Source organism: Dermacentor albipictus, chromosome 7, assembly GCF_038994185.2.
Source record: "Dermacentor albipictus isolate Rhodes 1998 colony chromosome 7, USDA_Dalb.pri_finalv2, whole genome shotgun sequence".
Lineage (NCBI taxonomy): Eukaryota > Metazoa > Arthropoda > Arachnida > Ixodida > Ixodidae > Dermacentor > Dermacentor albipictus.
Genome location: NC_091827.1, coordinates 94,929,447 through 94,955,620, shown reverse-complemented (window position 1 = coordinate 94,955,620; position 26,174 = coordinate 94,929,447). Strand labels below are relative to the sequence as shown.

The window sequence follows — 26,174 nt, the reverse complement described above, 5'->3', positions numbered from 1 at the left end:
CAATCACAAGTAATCTGAAATTATTTCCGAACTGAATTTAACCTATATCAAGAGTGCCGTAAATGCAGTCCAATCGCATAATAAGTGCACCTCTTAGGGACAACTGCACGCCGATAACCACAATCATTTGTTATGCGCACTTTACGTATCGTATTCTGAAGGGTGTATTAACTCCAGCTATTGACAGGTGACGTCGCCTATCAAGGAGCCTCTAGCGCGAATGAATTTACAAACGAGCAAGCGAGACTTACCATTACCGCAGCACAACGCTATACCATACCGCATTCTCTCCTGATTTTCCTGCAAAGGAATCTGGCAATTCATCATTGAGCAGCTTCAAAGGCAGGACAACGAGACGTATCATTTCCTTCGGGTAGTGAATTTGACCAGCCTTACTGACTGGACGCACGCGATTCTGCGTTGCACTTCACACATGTATCTGATTCTCTCTCTGACAAATTCTTGTACTTTCCTGACTCACAATGACGATGAGCTTATTGCAAACGCCCCTAAATGTAAACTTGTGGTGCCAGTTACGGTTTTGCAGCGAAAGTGAAGAGCAACTCACAGTGAGGTGCACGTCTGCTTACACCGTCATTGCGATCCACAGCGCCCGTGCCAAATAAGCTTTTGCATATTTCGACGTCCCCTACAGCCACCACTGATCGGCTGTGTAGTTTTTCGACTCCAATCAAGGAACTGAAACATTGAGCAGACATTGTGTGGTATAAAATGGTGTCTTTTTGATCTAGGCGGCCACCTGCCAACCACTTGATCTTGCTGCTGTCACGACTACCCTGTGTGAATACGCCACAAGGTGGCTCCTACGGAAACATCACAAAATGAGCGCCTAAAATTTAAACAGGCACTGCCCGAGTAAAATGGACATTTCGAATCGATAACGGAAAAGACTTGCGTGAAATATTTTAGTTTTATCACAGTTTACACTGGGGTGTTGTAATATTACTTGTTTCTCCATTCAGGTGAACAACCAGGAATTTGTGCCCATGACCCGGCCGGCACTTGCACAATATATCCTCCCTCTTCCGAATATTATCCAAAAAAGAGCTTCTTCTACAACATAACATCCGAAAGATGTGAAGAATATCAAGTGTGCATGTCTCTTGGCTATATCCTCCGACAAAACTCATTTGCATCAAGAACACTGTGCATAATGCACTGCCGGTCAGTTGTTTTCAGTCTTTCCTCGAACGAATAACTAACATAACTAAAACCCTGCTTGGCATTGTAAACGTTACAGTGGTATTCATTTGCGCTGAAACAGTAAGCGCCCGTGAACATGGCTTCGTGATACAAATATCGCTGAATGTTTTACAGTAAAGCAAACTGTGATGAAATTTTGTTGAAATTCTATGGTACCATTTACCGCACAATTGGGAGACTGTTGTTGCACATGACAAAAGTACATTTAGGGCGATCGCCCTAAAAGATAAGGAGTGGCGTGGAAATTGTTAACGGCAGGTATGTAGATGTAATTTCCCATATTTTCTTGGCATTCTTACACAATTATATGAGAAACCTGCACTTCCGCCTAAATATATTAAAAGTTCCGAAAAGTCGCTTGAAGTGTAAATAACTGGATGACCAAAATATACGCGAGACTGAAGAATCTGCACAACCTTAATAGCACAATTAATGGGATTGGATAAATAGTGCCTCTTTAATACTTGAGCTAGCCAGCGAAAACGTGACTGGCTTAGGAAAGGAGGCACAGGTGAGGACTTACTTGCAATTCAATTTCTCTTCCAGAGAAAAAAAAGCACTCTCAAGATATTGGGCGTGTAGGAACACAGGCTGTGAAAACTTTACGCAGTATTGAGAGCGAGATCGAACCGACTTGTCTGTTTGTTCCATAGTGGCCTCGCAGTCGTAAATGGTGATATGCGTTTTCGACGGTGTAGAGACTCAATTTAGTTTGCACTGCATTCTTCGCCTTACAACAAAATCACTCAATGCGAGTGCCGAGCGCCCGATGTCTGATCGGCGAGCCAACCGTTCACCGCAGTCATTCAAGATTTATGGCGGCGTTGTGATTCAAACTCTTCGCAAACACCTTTAGGGTCGTTTTTAAACATATGAAATCGTTGCATCAATGCCTGAACGCAGCCGTTTAGTAATTGATTGCAGAGATGTGTTGATGGTTCTGCAATATTCAGATACCGCGAAACAATAACGAGGTAGCGTGAGATCACTCAGGAGTGCGAAAGGAAATAAGCGTTCATATGTGGTCCGTCTCTGGATAAAACTGACCTCAGGCGTATATCTTATTTGGTTGTAGCGCAAACTGAACAAGGACAAGAGAAAGGCACATTTGACGCACACAGCGCTAGATAGATCCCGTAGAACGAGAAATGCACTCTATGAAGACAGCTATAGGGGCTTCTTCTTAAGGCATATTGTACTGTGTCAAATTTGCCTGTCTGTTGTCCTAGCCGTTGAGCTTGCGCTACAATAAAATAAGATATGCCGTGCCAACAATCCCCTACAACTATCCTCATCGACTCAGGCGTGTAATTGCATGACATTTGGTTCTGACTGTGGCTGCGACGTTGATTAATGGTTATGTGACTGTTGTAATGGTTACGTGTCTGTCTGCCCGGTGGATATGTGGATATCCATTAGGTAGAAATATAATTTTCTCCGCGACTAAATGTTGACAATATGGCACTAATAATATAATATGATATAACATAATAATAGTGCCATGTTATAATAATATAATATGGCAGCGCATATACACTAATAGAAGAAGAGTAGCACTGCTGTCGCTGGAGTAACAAGACACGGTAAAACTGAGTTGCTGGCGTAACAACATGCTCTTTAACGCAATGTTAGCTTCACGGAGAGTAGCGGCCATTCTTTTCACAAACAGCGAAAACAACGCTATAGGGTCCCCTTTATGATAATTCAAAATTATTCACAAGATTATTATGCACCTAATTGTGAGGAAACCGTCCTTGTGTGAAAGACTACGTTTTTATTAGTTCCGCGAAAATGAGGAAAACAAACACCTGTGAAGCTGCACAGCGACACCGCCTATACTCGGTCCCTCATAGAAAAGCACCTCGTATAACTAAAGTTGCAAATGGTCTTGTATTTGGCAGAGAGTCGAAAAATATGTAGAATACTGTGAAGTACGTTAAAGCGGCGAAGTAGAGCCACAATAACTAACTACATTAACTTCGTTACACAGTAACACAGTCAATTTGGTCACCAGTGCGAGAATGGCAGGGTGTTTAACTGTACTACCGCAGAGCCAGCCGAACACGAACGCGAAAGCCAGCTGATGACGAACGAAAAGCGCCATTGAAGTACCCGTGCAGAAATTGCGTTCTGCGCTTCTTTCACGTGTAATAAGGAAGTGCCGTGCTTTCTGCGCAAGACCGTGACATTGGAGGGCAATATATCACCGCTTCACAGCAGTACGCACGCTTCATTACGAAGCAGTCAGCACAGATTGCTCCCAGCGAATCGCCGCCGTAAACGTTTCAGCACGTGCACATTGCATGCCCATCTAGACCAACACGGTGGCGGCACCACCATGTATTGCCCCACCTTGTGGCCAATACGATATGATTTCTTGGAAAACACAGTATTTTTGACACTTCACACAGTTAAACTTTTCGGGCTAGAATATTGGGAGTGTAAAATACATGCACGATATATCGGAAGACAAATCAAATACATACAACAAATTTTGTAATTTTAGATTTTGTAGACCTATGACTTATATTGCCATTTACGACTTGTAGCAGGTGAAATTTCATAGCGTACATATCGAATTGAAGCGAATTCTCGGGATAACACCAGTCTTTAGATATACGTTCCCAACAACACTGGGTTTTCAGTTATTTTTGCAACAAAGTCGCAAGCAACGTTTAGTTCAGGAAGACAGTGAAGCAAAAGGAATTCTTATTCATGTTTACTCGTGCATATCTCAAAGCTGGTTCCTTGCTCAAAATTGGTTCCATCTTAGTATGGCTTGGAAACTGACTGGCTACAATTCGTAAATTTCCATATCTGATGTAATTTTAGAACTCAGCTAATGAACTTTTGCTGTTCTATTATGCATCTCAATTTTTGTGCAAAACTTGTGTGCCCTTTATGTAACCCAGACAAAATGCTAGAGAGAGAGAGAGAGAGAGAGAGAAAATGATAAATGAAAGGTAGGGAGGTTAACCCGGACTGAGCCCGGTTGGCTACCCTACACTGGGGAAAGGGAAAGGGGGACGGAAAGATGAAAAGAAGAGAAAGTGCACTGGAGATATCAGTCGGTCACTCAGTCCGGATCACAGGCGCTGACTCAATCCGGTCGCTTTCCAATATCGCAGCAGCGCTTTTCCGGCCTTTTGTAGCTGCGATATGCGAGGCCATGATCCCAAGATCTTCTTCAAGGTGAACGTCTTTCCATCTAGCTGGTGAGAGCTGTGCAGAGGTCTTGCCTTTCATTTTCATAAGATGGGCAGTAGCATAGTTCTATGGTTGCCTCGACACCGCAGGCATTGCACTCGGCGCTATCAGCCATTCCAATCAGAAATGCATAAGCATTTGTGAATGCGACTCCCAAACGTAAGCGGCACAGCACTGTTTCCTCATGTCGCGGAAGACCTGGTAACAGCCGCAGTTGCATAGAGGGATCGAGAGAATGCGAGCGATGGTGAGTGAATTCAGATGTGTGCCACTTCTCCAATGTCAAAGAGTGCGCTAGCTTGCCTAAGTGTTGGGCTGCGTCGGTCCGCGATAAAGGTATAGAAACAAGGGCTGCTCCTTCGTGTGCTTTTCTAGCAGCTTCGTCAGCGAGGTCGTTGCCGGAGATACCGCAATGACTAGGCAGCCACTGAAACACGACGTCGTGTCCTTTCGCGTTCATGTGATGGTGCATTTCTCGTATCTCCGACACGAGTTGTTCATATGGCCCGCGACGAAGAGATGCCAGAAGACATTTTAAGGCGACCTTGAAATCGCAGAATATTGCCCACCGATTAGCCGGTTGGTTATTTATATAATCAACGGCACCTCGGAGGGCAACAAGCTCCGAACCAGTCGATGTTGTCAAGTGAGAAATCTTGTATTGGATGCTTAGTGATCGTGATGGTATAATCACTGCGCTGGTGGAGCTGATCTGAGTGGAACAGCCATCCCTATATATGTGTATTCGATCAAAGTAGAAAGTGCGCAAACAATCCAGAGCTGCTTGCTTCAAGGCCAAGGTAGGCAGGTCGGTCTTCTTTCTTATTCCTGGAACCGTAAGACGCACTTGAGGTTGTTTTAGACACCACAAAGCTGAGGTTGAACGTGCAGAGGGTGTGAAACCCGATGGTAAGGAGGCGCGATGGATGCTGACCTTGTTGGAGAAGGACGCCTGTGGTCGTCGTTCCGGCAGGCACGCAAGAGAGCTTGACTGCATCCGTGAAACATGACGAACATGGGCTCTAAGCGTTTCGGTACTAATGTAAGTCGTGATCGGATGGTCTTGAGCCATTTTAATGGTTCCAACTGATGAGGCGCTGCGCGGAAGTCCTAGGCAAGCACGTAGTGCCTGCGCCTGCACGCTCTGAAGTTCTCGAAGATTAGACTTGCATGTTTTAGCAAGCACGGGAGAACTGTAGCGTAGGGAATCCGATGAACAGTGCTCGATATAACTGTAGCATGGAGCCCACCGACGATCCCCATGTTTTGCCGGCGATGAACTTGAAGACGTGAACAATAGATGTGAGCTTCTTCTTTACGTAGGCAATATGAGCGCTCCAAGTGAGGTTCCGGTCAATAATAACAACCAAAAACCGGTGATTTCTCTTGTAGGAGATAGGCTGACCATTGATGCATACCGGATAAGGAGTCATCGCTTTTCGCGTAAAAGCGACTAACGCACATTTTTCTGTTGAGATGGTAAGGCCTTGTGTGTGAAGGTAGTCAGATGCCTGTGCTGCTGCTTTCTGTAGCCGTGCGCGAACCTGCAGGCGATTGACCGCTGATGTCCAGATGCAGATGTCGTCGGCGTAGATTGAAACACTCACTGTTTCCGGTAGGGATTCGGCCAGCACAAGAAGCGCGAGGTTGAAAGTAATAGGGCTTAGAACACCGCCTTGTGGAACGCCTCGGCATGTGTAGTGGTCGGTACAAAATGCTAGAATTCTGCTTTCTGCCATAGGCGACCTGAAAAATTTGGTACGTCGAAAAAATCGCGTGGTATATAAGAAAACGAAGAACCAGGAGTGAATTCCGACTAGTCTTAGCTGCCTGAACGTGTTTGCCCAAAATATTACAAAAGACAAAAATAATGCGGCTGCAGAAATCTAATATCATGTTGAGAGAACTAACGAACCAGTCAGCGCAATGCCAATTCGATAGATTCGTTAGGCATGCCCGTCGATATGCCGTGGAAGACTAGCAGGAAGGGCCACTGGCTTTTGCTGGCAAGTAAACTGCTCGACACGGCCAGAAAAACATCGGTCCCAAAAATCACTTTAAGAGCGTTTCAGGAATGGGCTTAGTGGGCCCATCGCAATGTGTTGCAAAAACAGGAGACCGAACACCCTTATAAACGTTTAGGTTTGCGTTCAGGCAAGATAAGATGCCATCCTGCAGGAAAGAGTCGATGACAAGGCCGAGAGAGACACAGTCGAGAAGGCAAATATTCGATGACGGAACGCGTTTTAGGATGGCAGTGTTCATCAGAGTGTTAATGTGGTGGTCACAAATGTTGGCTAGATGGACAGGGTAGTTGCAGTGAAACGCAAGACTAGGCTCAGTTATGGATTAAATATCAACAAATTATGAAGCGGGGTACCGCTTCAGGCGGCCGACCGAACAGAAAGCTGTACTGGCACCCAATTTCAACGGGAAATCATCTGGAACTGATATTCGCGGAAGCTCTCCACACATGGATACTACACAATAAACAAGCAATGGAAAGCACTTCGGAATGAAATATTTTAGCATATATTTTGAGAGGTATTGTGGTCTAAGGAAACAGTTGGAAATAATGAGCTTTTAAACCTTTGTGATGCAGTGCCGTCAGAATTGAAAGGTGAATAATTTCTCTTCTAGTGGCTTCTCACGGGAGGGCATTTCCCAAAAAGGGGGTAAGTATTTATTCAATTCGCATCATCAATATGATCAAAGCCTTCACCATAATTTGGAAGAATTGGACTGACTATATACCGGCATTGTTATTTTGCTGAATGAATGGTTTGCTATGTTTTCGGCAATGCTCTAATGGCTGTGGAAATGGCTTGTATATATTGTATGTAATTACCTCATATGAGACCTGTAAGCAACATTAAAATAAAGAGATAGAGGTCTCATATAACATAATATAGTGCGTTAAGCACGTAGTCGTGATTGGAAGCAGTGGTGCATTACATATGCATCCGATGAATCCCGACCATAAGAAAGATAGCCTTGTTATTTTTGCTAAAGCTACAATGTTTCCATTCTGAAATTGCAGCTGAATAGCAATAATCGTCATCCCCTACTCCATCAATGGAAGAACAAGATCGAAAATCTCTCCTGGATGGATACGGGCGTATTCTCGCTTAACGAGGGAAGTTATATCGAAGATTCAGACGAGGTTATCATGAGCCAGCGAAACAGACTTCACCACATATATGCTATACGCTGACGATATGCATCTGACATCCTTCTGTGTACGTCCCAATGTCAATAAAGACGTCTGTATGTGCGCGGAACCATAAACAATATAAACCAACACTGAAATCAGCGGACAGTTTCTTCTCACTGTTTTTTTTAAATATTTATTCACGTACTGTTGCCACAGAATGTAAACGCAATCACATGTGCAAGGTAAACGCTGCACGTTCATATTCGCCAGTGCTAACAGCAATATCCGATAACGCAGGATCTGCGGCAAGCGTTTCCAAGGCGCTGCATACTTAATGGGATTAACGTTTCCGGAGAAAAGACAATATAACAATAAAGTTTGCTTTGAGCATATGCGAGAATGTTCATATCTTACGTTCTATTGTGCACAGTGTATACTGTGCATCAATCTATTTTATCTTCTACACTGTGTATAGTGCGAGTATAAACAGTGTACAGAGTACAGCGTATCTCTTTTGCTGAGTAAACGAAACGGAAACCCTTTGAGCAACCTGCGTATCGACATATGGACGTTTATTTAGCCTCCTTTAGAATTAGCTCTGCTATAGTGCGGATGCGGGCGGATACTCCGCAAACACCTCCAGAAATTTGTACAGGAATGGTAGGTATATTGCTTTGTTAAAGCAGTTAAAAATATACCTTAGTTTACCTATAAAGGTTAATTCGTATTAAGCAAAATGAACTGGTTCACTCCTGCAGAAGTGCGGTGAATATTTCAATATGGAACAATTTATTAATTATGTGCGAAATTTAAGCTTTGGTATTGCACATATGTATTCTTTGTGTAGTTACTCGTAAATAAATTTTGCCGCTTTATTTGCCTATTTTCTATTGTCTTATCGATAACAACATTTTGATTGACTAAAAGATCTTTCGAGTATGATCGTAGTAGACGGATGTTTGATATTTGTAAATAATGCTGAATTTTTTCCATTTGCATATTCTGATATCTCGCATTCTCAGCCGCTTATGGTATAGGATTATATTACTTTATCAACAGGTGAAATTCCTCCCTTGTTTGTGGTATTGGGGCCCGAAGCAGCGAAATATTATTTCGAAAGGCGTGCAGTAATGCCATTTTTCTCTGTTCTTCTAATTGGATTTTTGCTTAGCTAAGGTATTCTCTTTATTACACTTGGCTCGGGAGAATATACATATAAGTAGCTGTGTTTCTTAGTTATTACGACTCGTACGACTTCCTTATTGTATAGATCTATTGCCGTACTGGTTATACTATCTGCTGGTTTTTTTACTGTCACACGCTCGCAGATTAGACCAGATTTGTGTAGTCTACTCGGTGGTTTTCGCGTTTATGTAATATGACTACCGCCTACTGTTGTTGAAGCACTGATCAAATCGCTGCAAAATGTAAAAAAAAAACTCGCTTTCGACGCGTTTATTTGCTGCCAGTTGATGAGAAAGGAAAACATCTGCAGTTAAAGCTGTAGGTAATTTTGAGATAGACTCCTACTGCAAAGCTATGAAGCATCCAGATTTTACGATGTTGCGTACTCTTAAAACGCAGGTTAGGGAGGCGTGTGGCATTAAACCAACACTGTGAAATTTATTACCAGAGTAGCCTCTTGGTTGTTGTAAGTATAACTCCTAGAAATTATTTAATTAATTAATTAATTTATTTATTTATTTATTAGTATACCCTCAAGACCCAGAGGGCGTTACAGAGGGGGTGGGTAGAATACAAATACAGAACAAAACAATAAAAGGAATTTACAGAAAAAAATAACAGTTTGCAGTTACACAAGTAAGTGTTCAGTAACTGCAGACGTGAACAAAGCTTGGTCCTCAGTAGCAGCGATGGAGGGAGGAAGGTGATTCCACTCTCTACTTGTCTTCGAAACAAAATAATGTAAAAAGAGATCAGCGCGGCACAAAGCTCGAGCTGCTTATTTGGGTGGTCAACACTGGATGAAAAGTAAGCATGTTTTGAGATGAATTCCTGTCGAAGTACTTGATTGTGAAAGAAAATTTTATGAAAAAGCAAGAAACGGGAAATCATTCTTCTCATTACCAGTTCTGGAAGGTTAAGAGTGGATTTTATCGACGTGACATTGGCAGTACGATCAAAATTATTGAGTATAACTCGATCAGCGGCATTGTCTCATTGGTGATGTTACATATGCCCTGGACTGTGAACAAGGCCGTTGAAAGCCGGGGAGTGTGAGCTATACAGAACAACGCACGTTGGTTGTAGGCGTGGAAGACATCAGATAATACAACGACGTGTGGCAATGGGGATGGGAGGGATGTCGGGATCGAGATTTGCATGTGGCAGCGGCTCTTCAAAGATAGCTTCTCGACGAATTCACAGTGCTTTAAATACTTCGACTGCTTGTAGGTGGTCGACAGACACATAATTGTGGAAACTGGGCCAATCAAGCGTATAGATATTGTCAATGCGCTTGATCATGCGATAATGACCATCTTAAGGGCGCTGCAAAGGCTTTCGTACTGCGTCGCCACGGACAAATACATGTGATACGTCTCCAAGTCACGATAGATGTAAGGGGATTCAGAGTATTGTAGTCGAAGAGGCGGAGCGCAAGGTATTCGCCTAGCGAAGCGCAACTGCACCACATATTGGCAAGGCGAGGTGAATGTAGGGTCGAACAATCCTCAGGGAAGGCGCACTGACAAACCAACCTGTCCAGCTCCCTTCGTCGGGTTGTGCCCTCAAGAATGCCTTCAGTGTGTGGTGGAAGCGTTCCGTCATGCAATTTGCGATGAATTGGTATGCTGTGGTGCGAGTCGACAAATTTCCTAGCAAGGCCATGAGCTTTTTCAAAAGGGAAGACTTGAACTGTAGGCTTTTGTCGGTGGTGGTGGTGAATCCAACGCCGAAACGTGACACCTATCCAGAAAGAAAAGTTTTAGCGTTGGTTTCGCTTTTGATGCCGAGAATGAGAATAACAATGGGGCCAACGAGTAAAGCGATCAATCCACGTCAGCAGGTAAGTGTTTCCATCTGATGGAGGCCCCCAAGAATGTCTACATGAACGCTGTTGAAACGCTCCGAAGGGGGTGAGAAGGAACCGTACGGAGACAAAGTATGACGATGGGCCCTGGATTCAAACAACTCCGAGTCCGCCAACGAAAGTCCTTGTTGATTGATGCCCGGCCAGACAAAACGCCGTGCAAAAGGTGCTGCGCGGGGCAGAAGCAGGGATGGGCGTTGCCGTTCAGAGAGCCGGAAACTGCGCGACTAAAATGAGTGGCAGCAGAGGTTTACGGTTGGCAGTATACATGTTCCAGAGAATGGGAACAGCGGAGAACCGAAGGGCAACTTCCCGAAACTTGTCGAGCCGCCTTAAGAGGCTCTGGGTGTAGACGCGGACACTGCGCGCGTTCTTGGTGAACGCGGAGAAACGCGAACGGCGTCGGCAGTAGCTCTGTGTAATGCTTCAGTGCGTTGCCTGGTTGGTACTGCTAAAAGCCTATCTATCTATCTATCTATCTATCTATCTATCTATCTATCTATCTATCTATCTATCTATCTATCTATCTATCTATCTATCTATCTATCTATCTATCTATCTATCTATCTATCTATCTATCTATCTATCTATCTATCTATCTATCTATCTATCTGTCTGTCTGTCTGTCTGTCTATCTATCTATCTATCTATCTATCTATCTATCTATCTATCTATCTATCTATCTATCTATCTATCTATCTATCTATCTATCTATCTATCTATCTATCTATCTATCTATCTATCTATCTATCTATCTATCTATCTATCTATCTATCTATAAATAAATTTACGCCAACATTGTCATTTACGCCAACTCGTCATTGACCCAAGTTGCCTGCGAGTTTGGGCTGCTATAGTTACCCGTCGCTCATTACCCGTCGCCATGTGACTCGCGTCATGCCGTCATCCTCCCGTCTTCTTCGACGACCGAAGGGGCCAGGTTTTTTACTGGATGAAGTCACTAGGAATGTATGTGTTTGTGGTCGGGATGCCGGTGCCATCGATTTATCGTGTTCATTCCGGCCTTGTCACCTGACTGTCGTCATGACGTCATCATCATGCCACCGCTGTCACGCCTTCGTGGTCACAGAATAGTAGCCATAACTTTGTCGTGATGCCGTTGTTGTCGCGATATCGTTTTGCCGTCGCCGACACTTCAGAAACGGCATCCCATTGTTGACATGCCACCACTTTATACGACCTTCCTGACTCAGTAGCCATTTGTGGTCATGCCGCCACTTTATACGACCTTCCTGACTCAGTAGCCGACAATGTCTAATTGCTTCGAACACTAGCTATATGCTTGTGGTCATTATGATGTCGTGCTCCTTGAATCAACGTTATTCAAACTTGTCTACCCGCCTCTCCTCTGTTCTTCGGCCCGCCATTGTAGTCCCACAGTCATTATGAATTTTTGCTTGTCTTGGTGAGGCCGTAACTGGAGTCCCATTGCCATCAATTCAGCTTCATCATTTGACTTGCTATCCCGTGGTTGACAAACAATCGTCGTCATATTTTCTTCGTGATACAATTATCCTACCACCGTTGTCGTAATACACTCGTAATAGTTCACTCATCGCCTTTATAGTATCCTCACATCGTCGTTATACTACCACCGTCATACGGTTGTCGCCAGATGCTGTCACGGTCGTTGCATCGTCGACTTTGTAGCTTCGTCTGACACACTCTGCGTCGTCTTGGTCATGTCATCGCCGTCACACTCAGTAATCATTATGCCGTCATCGTCAGGCTCTCGTTTTGCATTAGTTATAACTTCACAAACTTCATTCTATCGTCACTATACCACCATTGTCCTACCGCTTTAATCACATTATCGACATTATTCATTCATCATTTCATCGTGATCAGGCTATCGTCAGCAATCGCGACTATGAGACCGTTGTCACGCAATCGACGTCATTGCGTCGTCGCGAAACATTCGCTGCCATAAATCTGTTGTCGTACCTTCGTCATGCCATTGAGTCATTCCTTCGTTGTCAGTTCCGCTTCGTCACCCGGTAGTCGCCATGCCAACTTTCTAATGCCATCGTCGTCAAACAGTCGCTGTCATGTATCCGTTGTCATAATCTGCATGCCATTGTGGTCATGGCTTCGTCGTAAGTAGGGCTTCGTGATCAGCCGACGTCGTACCATATTCCTCACGCCGTCCCCAACAAGCTGTCGTCGTTATATTGTCGTCATTACTTCTCGATCGTCACCTTATTAGCTTACTGTCAATGTCAACATACCGCCGTTGCCCTGTTTGCATTGTCATGAAATCATTGTCGAACCATGATTCTTGTGCTTGACCTGGGCAATCGAGTGCCATAACAATGTCGTCCGATACCGGAGACGGGGCATGTCGGATGTAGCCGAAGCAACGCAAGCCTCAGAAGGACCACTGCATATATAAAATTTGTGTGAACAGCCTAGCCAAACAATGCTTACGGATTCGTAGAGAATTCTCAGACATTCTGTAGCTTTTCTTTAATTTGCAAGTTCGCCCGGAAACAAACAACAATTAGAAGCATCATACGCGTGCACGTAAAGTTTGCTCTCGTTTCTATGTCTATTAAGGCTCTATTGAGGGGACGATATATCCCTGCTGCTGGTGTTGCAGCTGGTACCAATGCATTCCGAGCAGGAAGAGTGCCAATATATACTCAATTTCTTGAAATAAATTTATCACAGATGTCAACTTTGGACACGAAACCCCGGAATTTTTACTGATGCATCAATAAAAAGTGGTTTCTTCCCTTCTAAGTAACCCGTAATTGTCTTGTCAGTAAACTGCACAATTCAAACTAGCGGTAAAGTTTTGTTTCATAGAAAACAAGGAGCTACACAGTTGTGACTCCCCATGGTTCCTTTTTTTGAACGTTTATCTCCAAATCTGATGAGTGCTTGTGCGATATGACCTTACATATAGACTGCAAAATTGCACTGACTGCAACAAAGCTCTACTCATGCGTACAAAAAAATGCCACTACACATTAAGAAAAACTGGCGAATACGACATCATGCATTCTTTCCTCCTGGCATACCTTTGACTCGTTCTACTATTGGAATAGTATTACATTATAGGGTCCTAGAAGTGCATCATCGTTTCAACCCACCACCAGGATATACATAGTTACGTATGGTTGCGTATCGCTTAGTCCTAAATGATGTCGCAATAAGTGTTTATTCCCCTCCAGTCTTTCCCGTACGAGTATGCAACACAGCAGGGAGGCTTAGTACAGTGATCTACAGCTCAGGGTGGCCCAAGAAGCAAGCGCTTTGCTTTCGCAGTCTGCCCTGTCGCGAAGCTGCTTTAGAATGAGGTTACTGGCTTACGTTAGCGTGACGCGATTGCAATACCCATCCTGCACGCGGAAGGAAATTCAAACAAACCGCGAGTGAAAAAAAAAAGCACAAGATAACGCTATGTGCAATATTTTTAAAATGAAAAGTATAGCTGAGAATTTACTGTGTAGAATCAGGAGGCGTTCACGCGTTCTTGGGGTGTTCGCGGTGAAGTTGAGACGACGCAAAATTGGTTAAGGTCGTTTGAAATTTATTGTTAGCGGCCTTGAAGAGCCCAAACCCAGAGATACCGCTTGTGCTCCGTGATGGCGCGCCTCCTATATTTAAGGACCTATATTCCAAACCAGCCGAATAACTGACATTCCACATGGACTTGCGTCCAGAAGTTGTTATAGAAATTATGTCGTCACTGCCATACAATTGACGTGATTGTTATCATCGTCTTGCTGCTGTCGTCACATAGGTTCGCGCCAGATAGGCGATCAAGGGCCTCACGCAATTGTTCTAGCTCGCCTGGTAACACTGCTGAAGCGTATACGATGCTGGGTTACCAGTTCCCCTGTACCAAGACATTGAAAAAATGTGCATATTTGCCATTGTACGAAACTGCACAAATGGAAAAAAATGTAATGATATTGAACTCATATAGGCCACCCTCATTGGGAACCTAGCGTGGTTTCCTATTGTACTTTGCTATATGAAGAAAAAGTATGGACCATGTATACGCTTGATGAATTGTAATTATTGTAAGGGCACAGTGATGTTTAAGTTAAAATTTTTGGAATTATGTAGGAAAACACGGCAGAGGACTGCATTGTTTAGGTATTTGCACTGTAATTAGTACTCCACAGCTTTACATGTATGCCAGCACTGCAAGGGTGTGGCGGTGGGGTGGGGGACTCTTAGTACCAACGCTGCTGAACAGTTTCAGGCAGCATTAATTTTTGACGTTTGTTCAATAAGGAGCACTTCAGCAAATATCCTTATATACAATTGTCAATGGTAGGATGCTTACCCACACTATTCGATAGAATGCGGTACATTCGATAAATGTTGTTTGACCTAAGGGTGCTTTGTATATGTTCCGAAATGATTCTCCTATGCTTGATGTTTCTTTAAGCGGCCAGCTTCCTTCACGTTCAAAACTCATCGAAGTTATTGTGATCTACGTGAAGAGAATGTGCCGCATAGGCAAGAGGTTTGATACATTCATGCGCTACCTTGTAATTTAGGACACGTGCATCTGGGAAATATAACGACGTATACTAAAAAAAAGTTAATCGATAACCTTCCCATGGCTATTGAAAAAAGGGCACTTCAGGTTATGAAGGACCAGCGCTTCGACGGAAAATAAGAAAGGGGCATTGTACACATTTCACTGATTGCCAACCGTATGAATTTATTTCTCCATCTCCTAAACGTGATACAGCACTAAAAGGGCACCAAACAAAGAAATACGTGGTTGGGAACACATAGCAGATCTCTAGCGATAAATACTGTATATTCTTGTACAGGAGCAGTGAATTCATAGTGACGCACGTATCTTTTTGGAGCGAAGGTAATAACTAAACCACAGAAGCGTTCGAAAGTATTATATAACAGGTTTCCCAGTTTACTTGTAGTTACAGCATAGCTCACGTACTTTGTGTTTATAGAAAATGTGCCGAACAATAGCGGCATTATGCGGGCAAATGTTGAAGTTCGTGTTCAATTAGGGGCGGAATGAAAATTGCTAAACCCTCATTTTTATACCGTTCAGAGACGTTATACGAAACACTTCAATAAATGCTCCTCCAACATAATAGGCCGAAAGAGAGCGAATACTTAATGTTTCCGGGAAATTGAGCACTCTATATTTGTCAGACGAACCTAAAGTTTCAAGTGTGTAGTGTGATTATGTTGAATTTATAATTCCTACGAAATACTCGTCTTCACCCAACGCTTACACGTCGACAAAGGCATGCACTTGCTTTGGGTTGGTCTCTTTGGCTAACATTGTGAGGCACCATCCTTATACTTCGTTAAAATAACAAGCGCGATATGGGTGTGGATCAGTAAATTTTAGTCTTGGTAGGGCGTATATATATATATATATATATATATATATATATATATATATATATATATATATATATATATATATATATATCCTCAATAAAAGGTTACTCACTCAAGCAGGCTACAATCGCACGCTATAGCGATCTGCAATCTTTCCCAAGGTCATAAAATAACGGCATACTACTGACCTACAAACAAATCAAAATACGAAGAATACGAAGTGTCCTATATCGCAAAAGTTTAGTCTTTCTGATCCGAATAGAATCATTGAAAATAATTATCGAACCCCTGTTTTTTTTCTGCGCAATCGAGGAATACACTTCGTGTCTCTGCTCTCCTTAGCCTACTGTGAAAGCTATATTGCCTATATTTGACGCACTATGGAAAAGATTTTGGGTAACGAATGCGCAAATATTAGGGTGTGAGGCCTAAAGACAGCTTTTTACATTATATTAGGTCCGCGAGTGCTGCGAAGCATTGTATGTGCGTTATACGAAGAGGCAACATCTTTTGACTTGCCTTGGGTAATAACAAATTCCAATAAAAACAACCCCGCAGGGGCGTCTGCGTCAGCATGCGTTTGATGTGTTGCGACACCACGTACCCGAGCACTGTTCTCTTCTCTTCGAAAACTGTTAACAGCAATTTACAGCAATTTACAGCAGAGAACAGCAATTTACAGCAACAGCAGAGAACAGCAATTTACAATAGGCAGCGAGGCACTGGAAGTCGTAAGGGAATACATCTACTTAGGGCAGGTAGTGACTGCGGATGCGGATCATGAGATGGAAATAATCAGAAGAATAAGAATGGACTGGGGTGCGTTTGGCAGGCATTCTCAGATCATGAACAGCAGGTTGCCATTATCCCTCAAGAGAAAAGTATATAATAGCTGTGTCTTACCAGTACTCACCTATGGGGCCGAAACCTGGAGGCTTACGAAAAGGGTTCTACTCAAATTGAGGACGACGCAACGAGCTATGGAAAAAAGAATGATGGGTGTAACGTTAAGGGATAAGAAAAGAGCAGATTGGGTGAGGGAACAAACGCGAGTTAATGACATCTTAGTTGAAATCAAGAAAAAGAAATGGACATGGGCAGGACATGTAATGAGGAGGGAAGATAACCGATGGTCATTAAGGGTTACGGACTGGATTCCAAGGGAAGGGAAGCGTAGCAGGTGGCGGCAGAAAGTTAGGTGGGCTGATGAGATTAAGAAGTTTGCAGGGACGGCATGGCCACAATTAGTACATGACCGGGGTTGTTGGAGAAATATGGGAGAGGCCTTTGCCCTGCAGTGGCCGTAACCAGGCTGATGATGATGATGATGTACCCGAGCACACGAGGGTTGGAACCTCCCGCATGTAGCCGTGGGCGGCTTAGCCGTGTCCGGGGAAAGGGGGATCCTGGGGGTTGAGCCAATGCCGGTTGCTTGGAACTTTAACGCCCCCCGGCGGAGGCAACACATCTCTTTGGCCTCTGCTTCAAGCAGAAGGCACCCCCAGACTCACCCACCCGGGGGATCGCCAGTCGCTTCTTCCTGCCTCTCTCTCCTTAAATCTTCGTCTTTATCTCTCACTTTGTGATCTTTGCTGTCTTCTCTCTTCCATTTACTTCCTTTCTTCATGGCGGCAAGGGTTAACCTTGTGTGGCTATCCTACCTTGGGTTTACCATATTTGGTTATAGTGACGGCGTATGGCTGGCGTCCTGTAGGCTTGAACACAAGCTCTGCCGCGTCTCCTCGTTGGGCTCCGTGGTGAGCGGTCGGCGCTGTTGCCGAACACACACACTTTGCTATGGCAGCGCAAATCTCTGTTGTCCATGATCGGCGTCTGAAAAGATGCCGCACCGAAGTACCATTTCAATTCTCCTTTCGAAGCAACGCTCCATCTTTCTCCAAGTACAATGTAGTCCACAGCGAAACCAACATGCCAGTAAGAGAGCTATCTCCATTCCTTGTGACCAAATGCCTGAAAGATATAATCGGACCTACCTACAAAGCTTTCAAAATGTCTTGCGGGGACCTCATCCTAGAACTGAATAATAAAGATCAAGCAGATAAGCTGTCTATATTGGCGAGGCGACAGTGACTGTTTCAGCGCACAGAACACTTAATACAAGCAGGGGAATTATATCTGAAGAATATTTTATTGGTTTAAGCGACGAGGAACTGCTGGAAGGTTTCCAGGAACAAAATGTTACCATAGTACAAAGAATAGTAATCCGCACAAACGATCAAGAAATCCCCACCGAACACGTTATACTCACTTTCGGAACAAGCGTAATGATGCTTGATGCATCATTGCCTCATCATGCCTCGCTTGATGCAGGTTATGCCAAAGTCAATGTGAGACCATATATACCGAACCCCCGACGATGTTTCAAGTGCCGAAGGTTTAGACACGCTTCACATGCATGCCGAGGACAAACAACTTGTGCTAAATGCAGCTCCAACGAACACCAATCTGAGAATTGCACCTCTTCCCCACATTGTGTTAACTTCAAAGGAAATCATCCCGCTTACTGGAGGTCTGGCCCTTGCTGGAAAAAAAGAAAAAGAAGTAATTGCACTAACTGTGAAAGAAAACATCTCATTCTTTGAAGCCAGAAAGCGACTGTCATACCTTTCGCGACGTAGTTACGCCGATGTGACGAAGGTGGGGGCGTCGTCACAGAGGCCTGAGGAGTCCTGCGAACCCACGCACAGTGGTCCCGTACTGACGCCTCCCGCCTCCGTGGTGGAAGCAGTCACTACTGCTCCACCCTCTTCGAAGGCCGTGCAGACACCAGTCCCGCAGGGCCCTAAGATCAAGCGAACACCAAGGCCCGAGACACATGTCTCGGTGCCAAACTCTCGGTCCTCCAGCGCCTCAGAGAGAGCGATGGAGGTCGACGCAAAAACCCCGATGTCATCGACACCGAAGGACAAGCGCTCGAGCGCTTAAAGAGGGACAAACTCCCAATAACTACCCAAAATAAGAAGGTAATAACCTAATCGGTTATCGCTCCATTGTATCTGCCTTCTGCAGATCCATGTCACCTAACATCTTTCTTATCTCCTATTCACTCGTTTTTTTACCTTCCAATTTTATAATTCCTTTTATGATCCATTGGAATTGTAGAGGTTCCTTAGACAACCTGGGTGACGTTAAAGACATGTTAAGTAACTTCTCTCCTGTGGCCCTGTGTTTACGGGAAACAAACCTAGGCGAAAAACACAGAAACGTTTTAAAAGGTTTCACGGTTGTAAAGCGCGACCGTACTCCGGCCAACCGGCTGTCATGTGATGTAGCCATTGTTCTGCCAGGTGGTATAGCAGCCAAAGAAGTTCCCATTAACACTCACGTAAAAGCCGTTGCTGTCACCGTTTTAGCTCACAAAACCGTCACCATTTGTTCAGTGTACATTCTGCCGCATTCACATTTTACCGTAAGAGATCTAGAGTTAATTTTAAACCAGCTACATGAACCATTTTTATTAGGCGGTGATGTTATTTCGCATAACAAGTTATGGGGCAGTAAAACTACGGACAACAGGGGTCAAACACTTGAAGATTTTATCCTTACAAATGACACATGCTTTTTAAACGCCGGTGCGGCAACTTACTACTCCCCAAGCACAGGAGCTATGAGTTGCTTAGATCTGGCAGTGTGCTCTCCATCTCTCTTTGGCGATTTTCAATGGGATGGTATTGACAACCCCTATGGTAGTGACCATATGCTTGCTATCATTAAAGGAACGTCTCCTTTTCCTACCGTACCGTTAAGACCACCCCGTTGGAAACTCCGCCTAGCAGACTGGCCTTTCTTTAGTGAAAATGCCACCACGGATAACATATCAGATGAGCTAAAAATAAACGAAGTGAATGAGAAGATTACCGCCTGCATACTCGCTGCAGCAAAACGGACAAATCCCACAATCCTCTAGCTTCTTAAGAAAAGCCTGAAACCCTGGTGGACGAAGGAATGTACACACAAAATAAAACTACAAAACAAAGCGTGAATTATCTTTCGGCGATACCCAAAACAAGATAATCTACTCTCTTTCAGAAAAGCAAAAGCAAAAGCCAGGTACACACGCAGACAAGCCGACAGACAGTCCAGGAAAAATTATGTCTCGTCTATAAATACCTCCATAACATCCAAACGAATGTGGGATCAAGTTCGTAAGTTTAGAGGTGACTACGCTTCTTACACTATCCCTACACTATCACTGCCAGGCACGCAAACAAATATAGAAGAACAAGCAGATATTTTAGGGTAACATTCCCGTGATATCTCAAGCTCAGAGAACTACTCTCCTGCATTTCTAAAACATAAGCAATTATCAGAAAAACTAAAGCTTCCGAACACAGGAAGTTCAGAAAGACTGTATAATGCCCTCATAACACTTCCAGAAATCAACAGAGTACTTACTAGTGGCAAAAAAACAGCACCCGGTCCCGACACGGTACACTATGCAATGCTAGCTCACCTATCCCTTAAAGCAGTTGAGACCTTGCTTCATTTCTTCAACATAATTTGGGAAACGGGAAAAATACCCAAAGAGTGGAAGAAAGCCATAATAATCGCTTTCTTGAAAGCTGGAAAACCTCCCACAACAGCAACCAGTTATAGACCCATAGCACTCACAAGCTGTCTAGCAAAGTCCTATGAAGCCATCATCAACATAAGATTGACATACGCCCTTGAAACGGAGAACCTGCTAGATTACCACCAGTGTGGATGCAAGAAAGGTTGCTCCACAATAGACCACCTAGTCCGGCTAAAATACGAGATACGTGCGGCCTTTCTACACAAGCAATATTGTCTCACAGTTTTCTTTGATCTTGAAAAGGCGCACGACACAACATGGAGGTTTGGTGTCTTAAGGGACTTAGCAGGTTTAGCAATCCGAGGTAGAATGCTGAAATATCTAGCGAATTTCATGTCGAACCGAACATTCCAGTTGCGTTTAGGAATGGCGCTGTCACGTGTATTCATTCAGGAAAATGGTGCGCCACAAGGATGCGTATTAAGCACAACACGCTTTATAGTAAAAATGAACTCTGTTAATAAAGTCATCCCCTCTCTGTTATGCCCTCCATATACGTCGATGATCTGCAAATAGCATGCCGCGCCTCAAGCTTACATACATGTGAAAGACAGCTCCAGATAACAATTATTAAACTAGTGACCTGGGCTGAGAAAAATGGCTTCCGCTTCTCTACTAAAAAAACTGTTACAGAGCTATTCTTGCAAAAACGAGGATTGTACTTAGACCCGGTTCGAAAATTGAATGATGTCGCACTGCCGTTAAAACAAGAATATAAATTCTTGGGAGTAATCTTTGATGAAGAACTAAACTTCCTAGCGCACATTAAAACACTAAAGATTAAGTAAAATAAAGCATTGAATATCCTAAAAGTTTTATCTCATAAGCAATGGGATTCCGACCGAACCTTTCTTTTACGTATTTACCGGTCTCTTGTCCGTAGCCTTTTAGACTATGGCTCCGTGGTTTATGGCTCAGCCAGGCAGTCCTACAGCGAACTACTTGATCCAGTACATAACCTTGGATTGCGACTGGCAAGTGGTGCCTACAGAACGTCTCCCATTCAAACTTAATAGTGTGAGTGTAATGAACCGGCATTACAGCAGCGCAGATCATTACTCACATTCTCTTACCTACTCAGCATTCAGTCATCACCGCGACACATATGCTACAACATCGTCACACAGTGCAACTCACGCTTACACTACACAAATAAACCGAACATGATTAGTACAGTTGTCCTGCGGTATGAGCAACACTGTCGGGATTATGACATTCCCCACGAAGTCTTCCAGGTTGCCAAGAAACCGCAACGGTTGGCCCCGTGCTACGATTTCACACAGTTGTGTGACTGGACATTAACTCATTTAAAGAAAAGAGACACTCCACACGAACGTATTACACAAGGATTCCGTGCTTTCAGGACAAGTATCAAATTCACATGGAATTCTACACGGATGGCTCCCAAACAAAAGAACGGGTGGGTGTAGGGGCCGTAACAGAAAATTGGGAAAGAAGTATTCGTCTACCAAAACATGCCTCTGTTTTCACTGCTGAAGTTTATGCTGTATGGGTTGTAGTTAAAAAGATTATCAGTGGCAACCATAAAAACACAGTCATATACACTGATTCCTTAAGTACACTGAAGGCTCTAAATCTGAAATCTGAGCGTGAACCCTTGTTAGGAGACATACTAAACATGGTCGCGCTTAACAAATACGGGAGATCAATCCGCTTCTGCTGGGTACCAAGTCATGTTGGGATATCGGGTAACGAAGCAGCAGATAGATGTGCATCGATGGCAGCATGCAGATACATAACAAACACAACACTTCAACATAAAGATAGTATCCGTGCCATCAATGAGGCCTTAACGTCAAGGTGGCAACATGAATGGGACCATTGTAGAGAAAACAAGTTATATCTCACTAAACCTGTACTTGGTGAGTGGAAGTCGTGCAACCATCAGGAGCGCTTCTTTGAAGTAGTTATACGCTGACTACGCATTGGGCACACACACCTCACACAGAATTATCTACTTACAAAAGATGTGCCAACTTGTGAAATATGCCAAGAACAACTAACAGTCATGCATATATTACTCACACGCACACACATTGAAGTACACAGACGAAACTTTTTGCACATCCTATATCGAATGCACATACCTTTGCATCCCGCTTTAATTTTAGATGATTCGATAATCCCATTACCTGACCTGCGTAAATTCCTAGACGACACTGGCTTTTTACACAAAATATAGACTAACACAGCCTTTCTCCTCTTAAATAGCATTATGAAACACCTCGTGTTTGCCGCAGCATAGTCTTAGCCGCTTTTGCGCCACTAAACCACATTTAACTAACTAACCAATAAGAACAAATTCATCATACTAAAAGGGAATGATATCGGAATTTTTGTGCCCAGTTAAGCGTATGCACATCGATTACTGACGTTGAAAAAAATTTTTTGGCAAGTGTTTGAAAGTGTCTTGCTGCGGTTTTCAGCTGCGTTTCCCATGGTCAGAAGAAAATCCTGCGTGAGAACAATATTGCATTTTGCAGAAATGCAGGGAATGCTTGCTCAATATATAGCAAAAGCTTTGTTATTATTTGTTTATTTAGTAAAGTGAAAAACATTTATTGAACATTCCTTTTTCATGCATAATAGGACGTTCGCATAATGTCGTCGATAAATCACACAAGGCACGTTCTTTATTTCCAGTGAGAGTAAGGGCACGGTAGACGATGATAGTATACGTAACGTTGAAAGCACGCGCGTTGAAGGCCCCTTGACCATATTACGCGTGGAGGTCTTGTTGAGCGTTTTGATGTTGTTTAACGAGAGACGCGTATTTGAGCCTCTTTATCTGGCTGGACTGCAAATTCCATCGGAATATAATTTAGTGACCCTCAGTGGAAGGCTAGGAAAATAGATGTGTGAAGTTAAATGGTTGTTGACCAAGTACCGCTTTGATAAAAACTTATTCAAGTGTTAGGTGTCGAAGGGCCGCTATCACCTATGCAATTCTAAATGTCACGACTGAAGTGCAGGTTAATGCATGTTTATATTAGACAGAAAAGGTGATCTTGCTGAGTACTACTATGACAAAACGTGCACATTAATGACCTAAAGAAAAGCATCACGAATAATTGCTGAGTCCACTGTTTTATTTTTTAACCATCATACGACCTTTTTATTTGGTTTCTCTGGTGTCCTTGGTCAAATAAACAAGGCGCACCATATCTATATTTCTCAAAAATAAGGGACACCTTACGGGTAATGTGTCGCAAAGGTCAAAGCGTGCGAACTCACTACTATAGTTCCACTAAATAACGTATCCTAGCGATAAAGGGTTTCTTATGCTTAATATTTAACTAAATATACCGATTGTAGGCCGCTGCCCTGGGAGAACTGTGAACCCAATCGAGATAAAATTTAGCTCATATTATAGTGGGGATTGATATTGGGGACGGAGGGGAAATTTTACTGTGGCCAATGTTACGGCCGAAAAAACGAGTGGACCTGAATTACTGATACCTTACAAATGTATTGCCTAGTGGTAGAAAGGGTTATATGCTGGCAAAGTATCACAAGGCGCCGTCATAACAGGCAACATTTTCAAGCGCGTGATTAAATTAGAGGAACTGATACTCTTTCATTAGCAGTTCTGGAAATAAACACCTTCTCTGGAAGTTGGCTTGTGATTCGGCAAGGTCGCACAAGTCTTCTTTAGATATATTTTATGTATCAAAAAGACTTCAAATGTTTCCTCGTTCCTTTGCTCTCGGTGATCAGTATTTATTGTCATCCGCTTTGAAAGGGGCAGGGACAAACCACAACGTATTCTTGCACAGTCAGCCACCTGTTGGAATCTGGCTGACAGTGTGATTGGCTAAAACGCACAGCGAGACTGCCTGATGTGGAAATGGTTAATGAGTTGGCGTGTTATCCCAGACAATCGTTTACATAACGATTTATCTGGCCCACGTAGAACCAGCTGCCCCATAGCATAATCCCCTGAATTTTCCCATGGGCTCTGCGCATACTTTCTAGCGTATTTATTTTTGTATGTCTCGGGTACTTTTTTTTCCCTGAATAAGTACTCCGCATACGTTACGTTGTTGCCGTTGTATGAAATTGAAGGCAAGAAAGAAACTCGTACTCTTGCTAGCGACAGCAATGCGTTTGTCTCTGTATTGTATGGGCTTTGTCCAAGCGCTTTTCATCGAAAATCCTAGCCTCGCTACACTTACCGAGCCAATTTCGCTCACGGGAAATAAAGGGAAGTGTATCTTCTTTTTTCGAAAGGACCAAGCCGGGGCTACAGATTAAAGGTCCGGCTTAGGTCACTGCTCCCCTGTTTAGTTTGAAATATTACATCGCAAATCAAATAACATGGAGAAACAGTAAATAAACAACACCTAAATCGCAAGGGCACTGCAAGTGTTGCACAAGAGCAGCTACCATGCAAAAGTAGCACACTCAGCATATCAAAGCATTCATTTAAACTACCACGAAACATCTGAAGGGCTCACTGCTGCATCAATGCACACTCATTTATTGTATTTCGATATGCACCTATTCTTTATATAGATGAAAAAATACAGAGCACAGGAAATTCCGCCAGCCCATTGAAACAGAATCAGCCTATGATGTGACAGGACCAACAAACTACAATTATCTTGTACTGCCTATAGCTTGGAGCCACTAGCGGAAAGTGGCAAACTTGCCGCGTTCATGTCGAAATTCCAAATGTGATACGGCAGACATAGATGGCGCAAGAGCCGTGAGTGCATCGCAATTGGGCCAGCGCAATAGTGAAGGCCAAGGATCGACTGCGATCACCGTGCTTCAAACCGAGGAAGTGTAACGCTGAGCTTAGTTTCACAAACTGTACGCGACAGCGTCTTAAATTTTGAGTAGAAGCAAACAAAGCGTGTTCGTACATAGATAACCTTCGCCGCACCTATAAGTGTTTGCTGCCACTTCATTATCAGCCGGCCGTGGAAGCGAGCTCCCGTATCTTCGGTATCGTAGGACCGCGGGAGTCGTGCGGAGATAGCAGTGGGTTTTCTCGTATGTGAAGCAGTACATGCCCGCTTCATGGCCTTCATATTAGGCTGGAAGCAGCGTAAAAGCCCCCATATACAGCCTTATTTGGGCGAAAGCCTTGAGTGCCTCATGGGTAAAGAAAGCCGTAGTCCACCTTTGTCCGAAAAGAAAAATAAACCACCCAAGCACTCCGTACAGATGGTGAACCAGCGAAGCTGAAACATGCGGCCCCGGTATTTAGCACTGGGTTAATGCAGACTGTTCATTAAACGACGGTTTGGCAGGCTGCCGGATTTCCGGTACGCACTTGCTGCTTGCGCTCGGCTGCACGAGTCTATTCTTGTGCCCAAATTGCAGAATCGGCACGGCATCGATGAGCTAGTTCCTGGTTCTGCTCGTGACGTTGCTGATCGAAAGCTGCCGGCAACTCAGGAGTACGTATGACTCGTGATCTACCCCTTTTGTAGCCGTGGAGAAATTGCTGCACGCGCGCTCGGCTGCTACGGAGACCAACGCCGTCATTAGTGGCACAGCCAACAGACCGCCTTTGCATCACTTTCATTTTTTTACGCATGCGCATCGGG

The 26,174-nt window shown here is 43.8% G+C and overlaps 1 protein-coding gene across 2 annotated transcripts in view; it reads left to right on the top strand.

Moving 5' to 3' along the window:
- The window catches only part of LOC135897011 (uncharacterized), a 33,882-nt gene extending 25,664 nt beyond the window's left edge, over positions 1-8,218 (top strand). The window contains exons 3-5 of one of the 2 annotated variants that reach the window (XM_065425572.1): positions 984-1,185; positions 7,072-7,106; positions 7,472-8,216. In XM_065425572.1, the coding sequence (XP_065281644.1) occupies positions 984-1,185; positions 7,072-7,106; positions 7,472-7,479 (245 nt within the window). In that variant the 3' untranslated portion in view covers positions 7,480-8,216. Of the gene's footprint in view, positions 1-983; positions 1,186-7,071; positions 7,107-7,471 lie in introns of both variants that reach the window. The other variant, XM_070521376.1, reaches the window with a different exon arrangement.
- Positions 8,219-26,174: the final 17,956 nt, after the last annotated feature.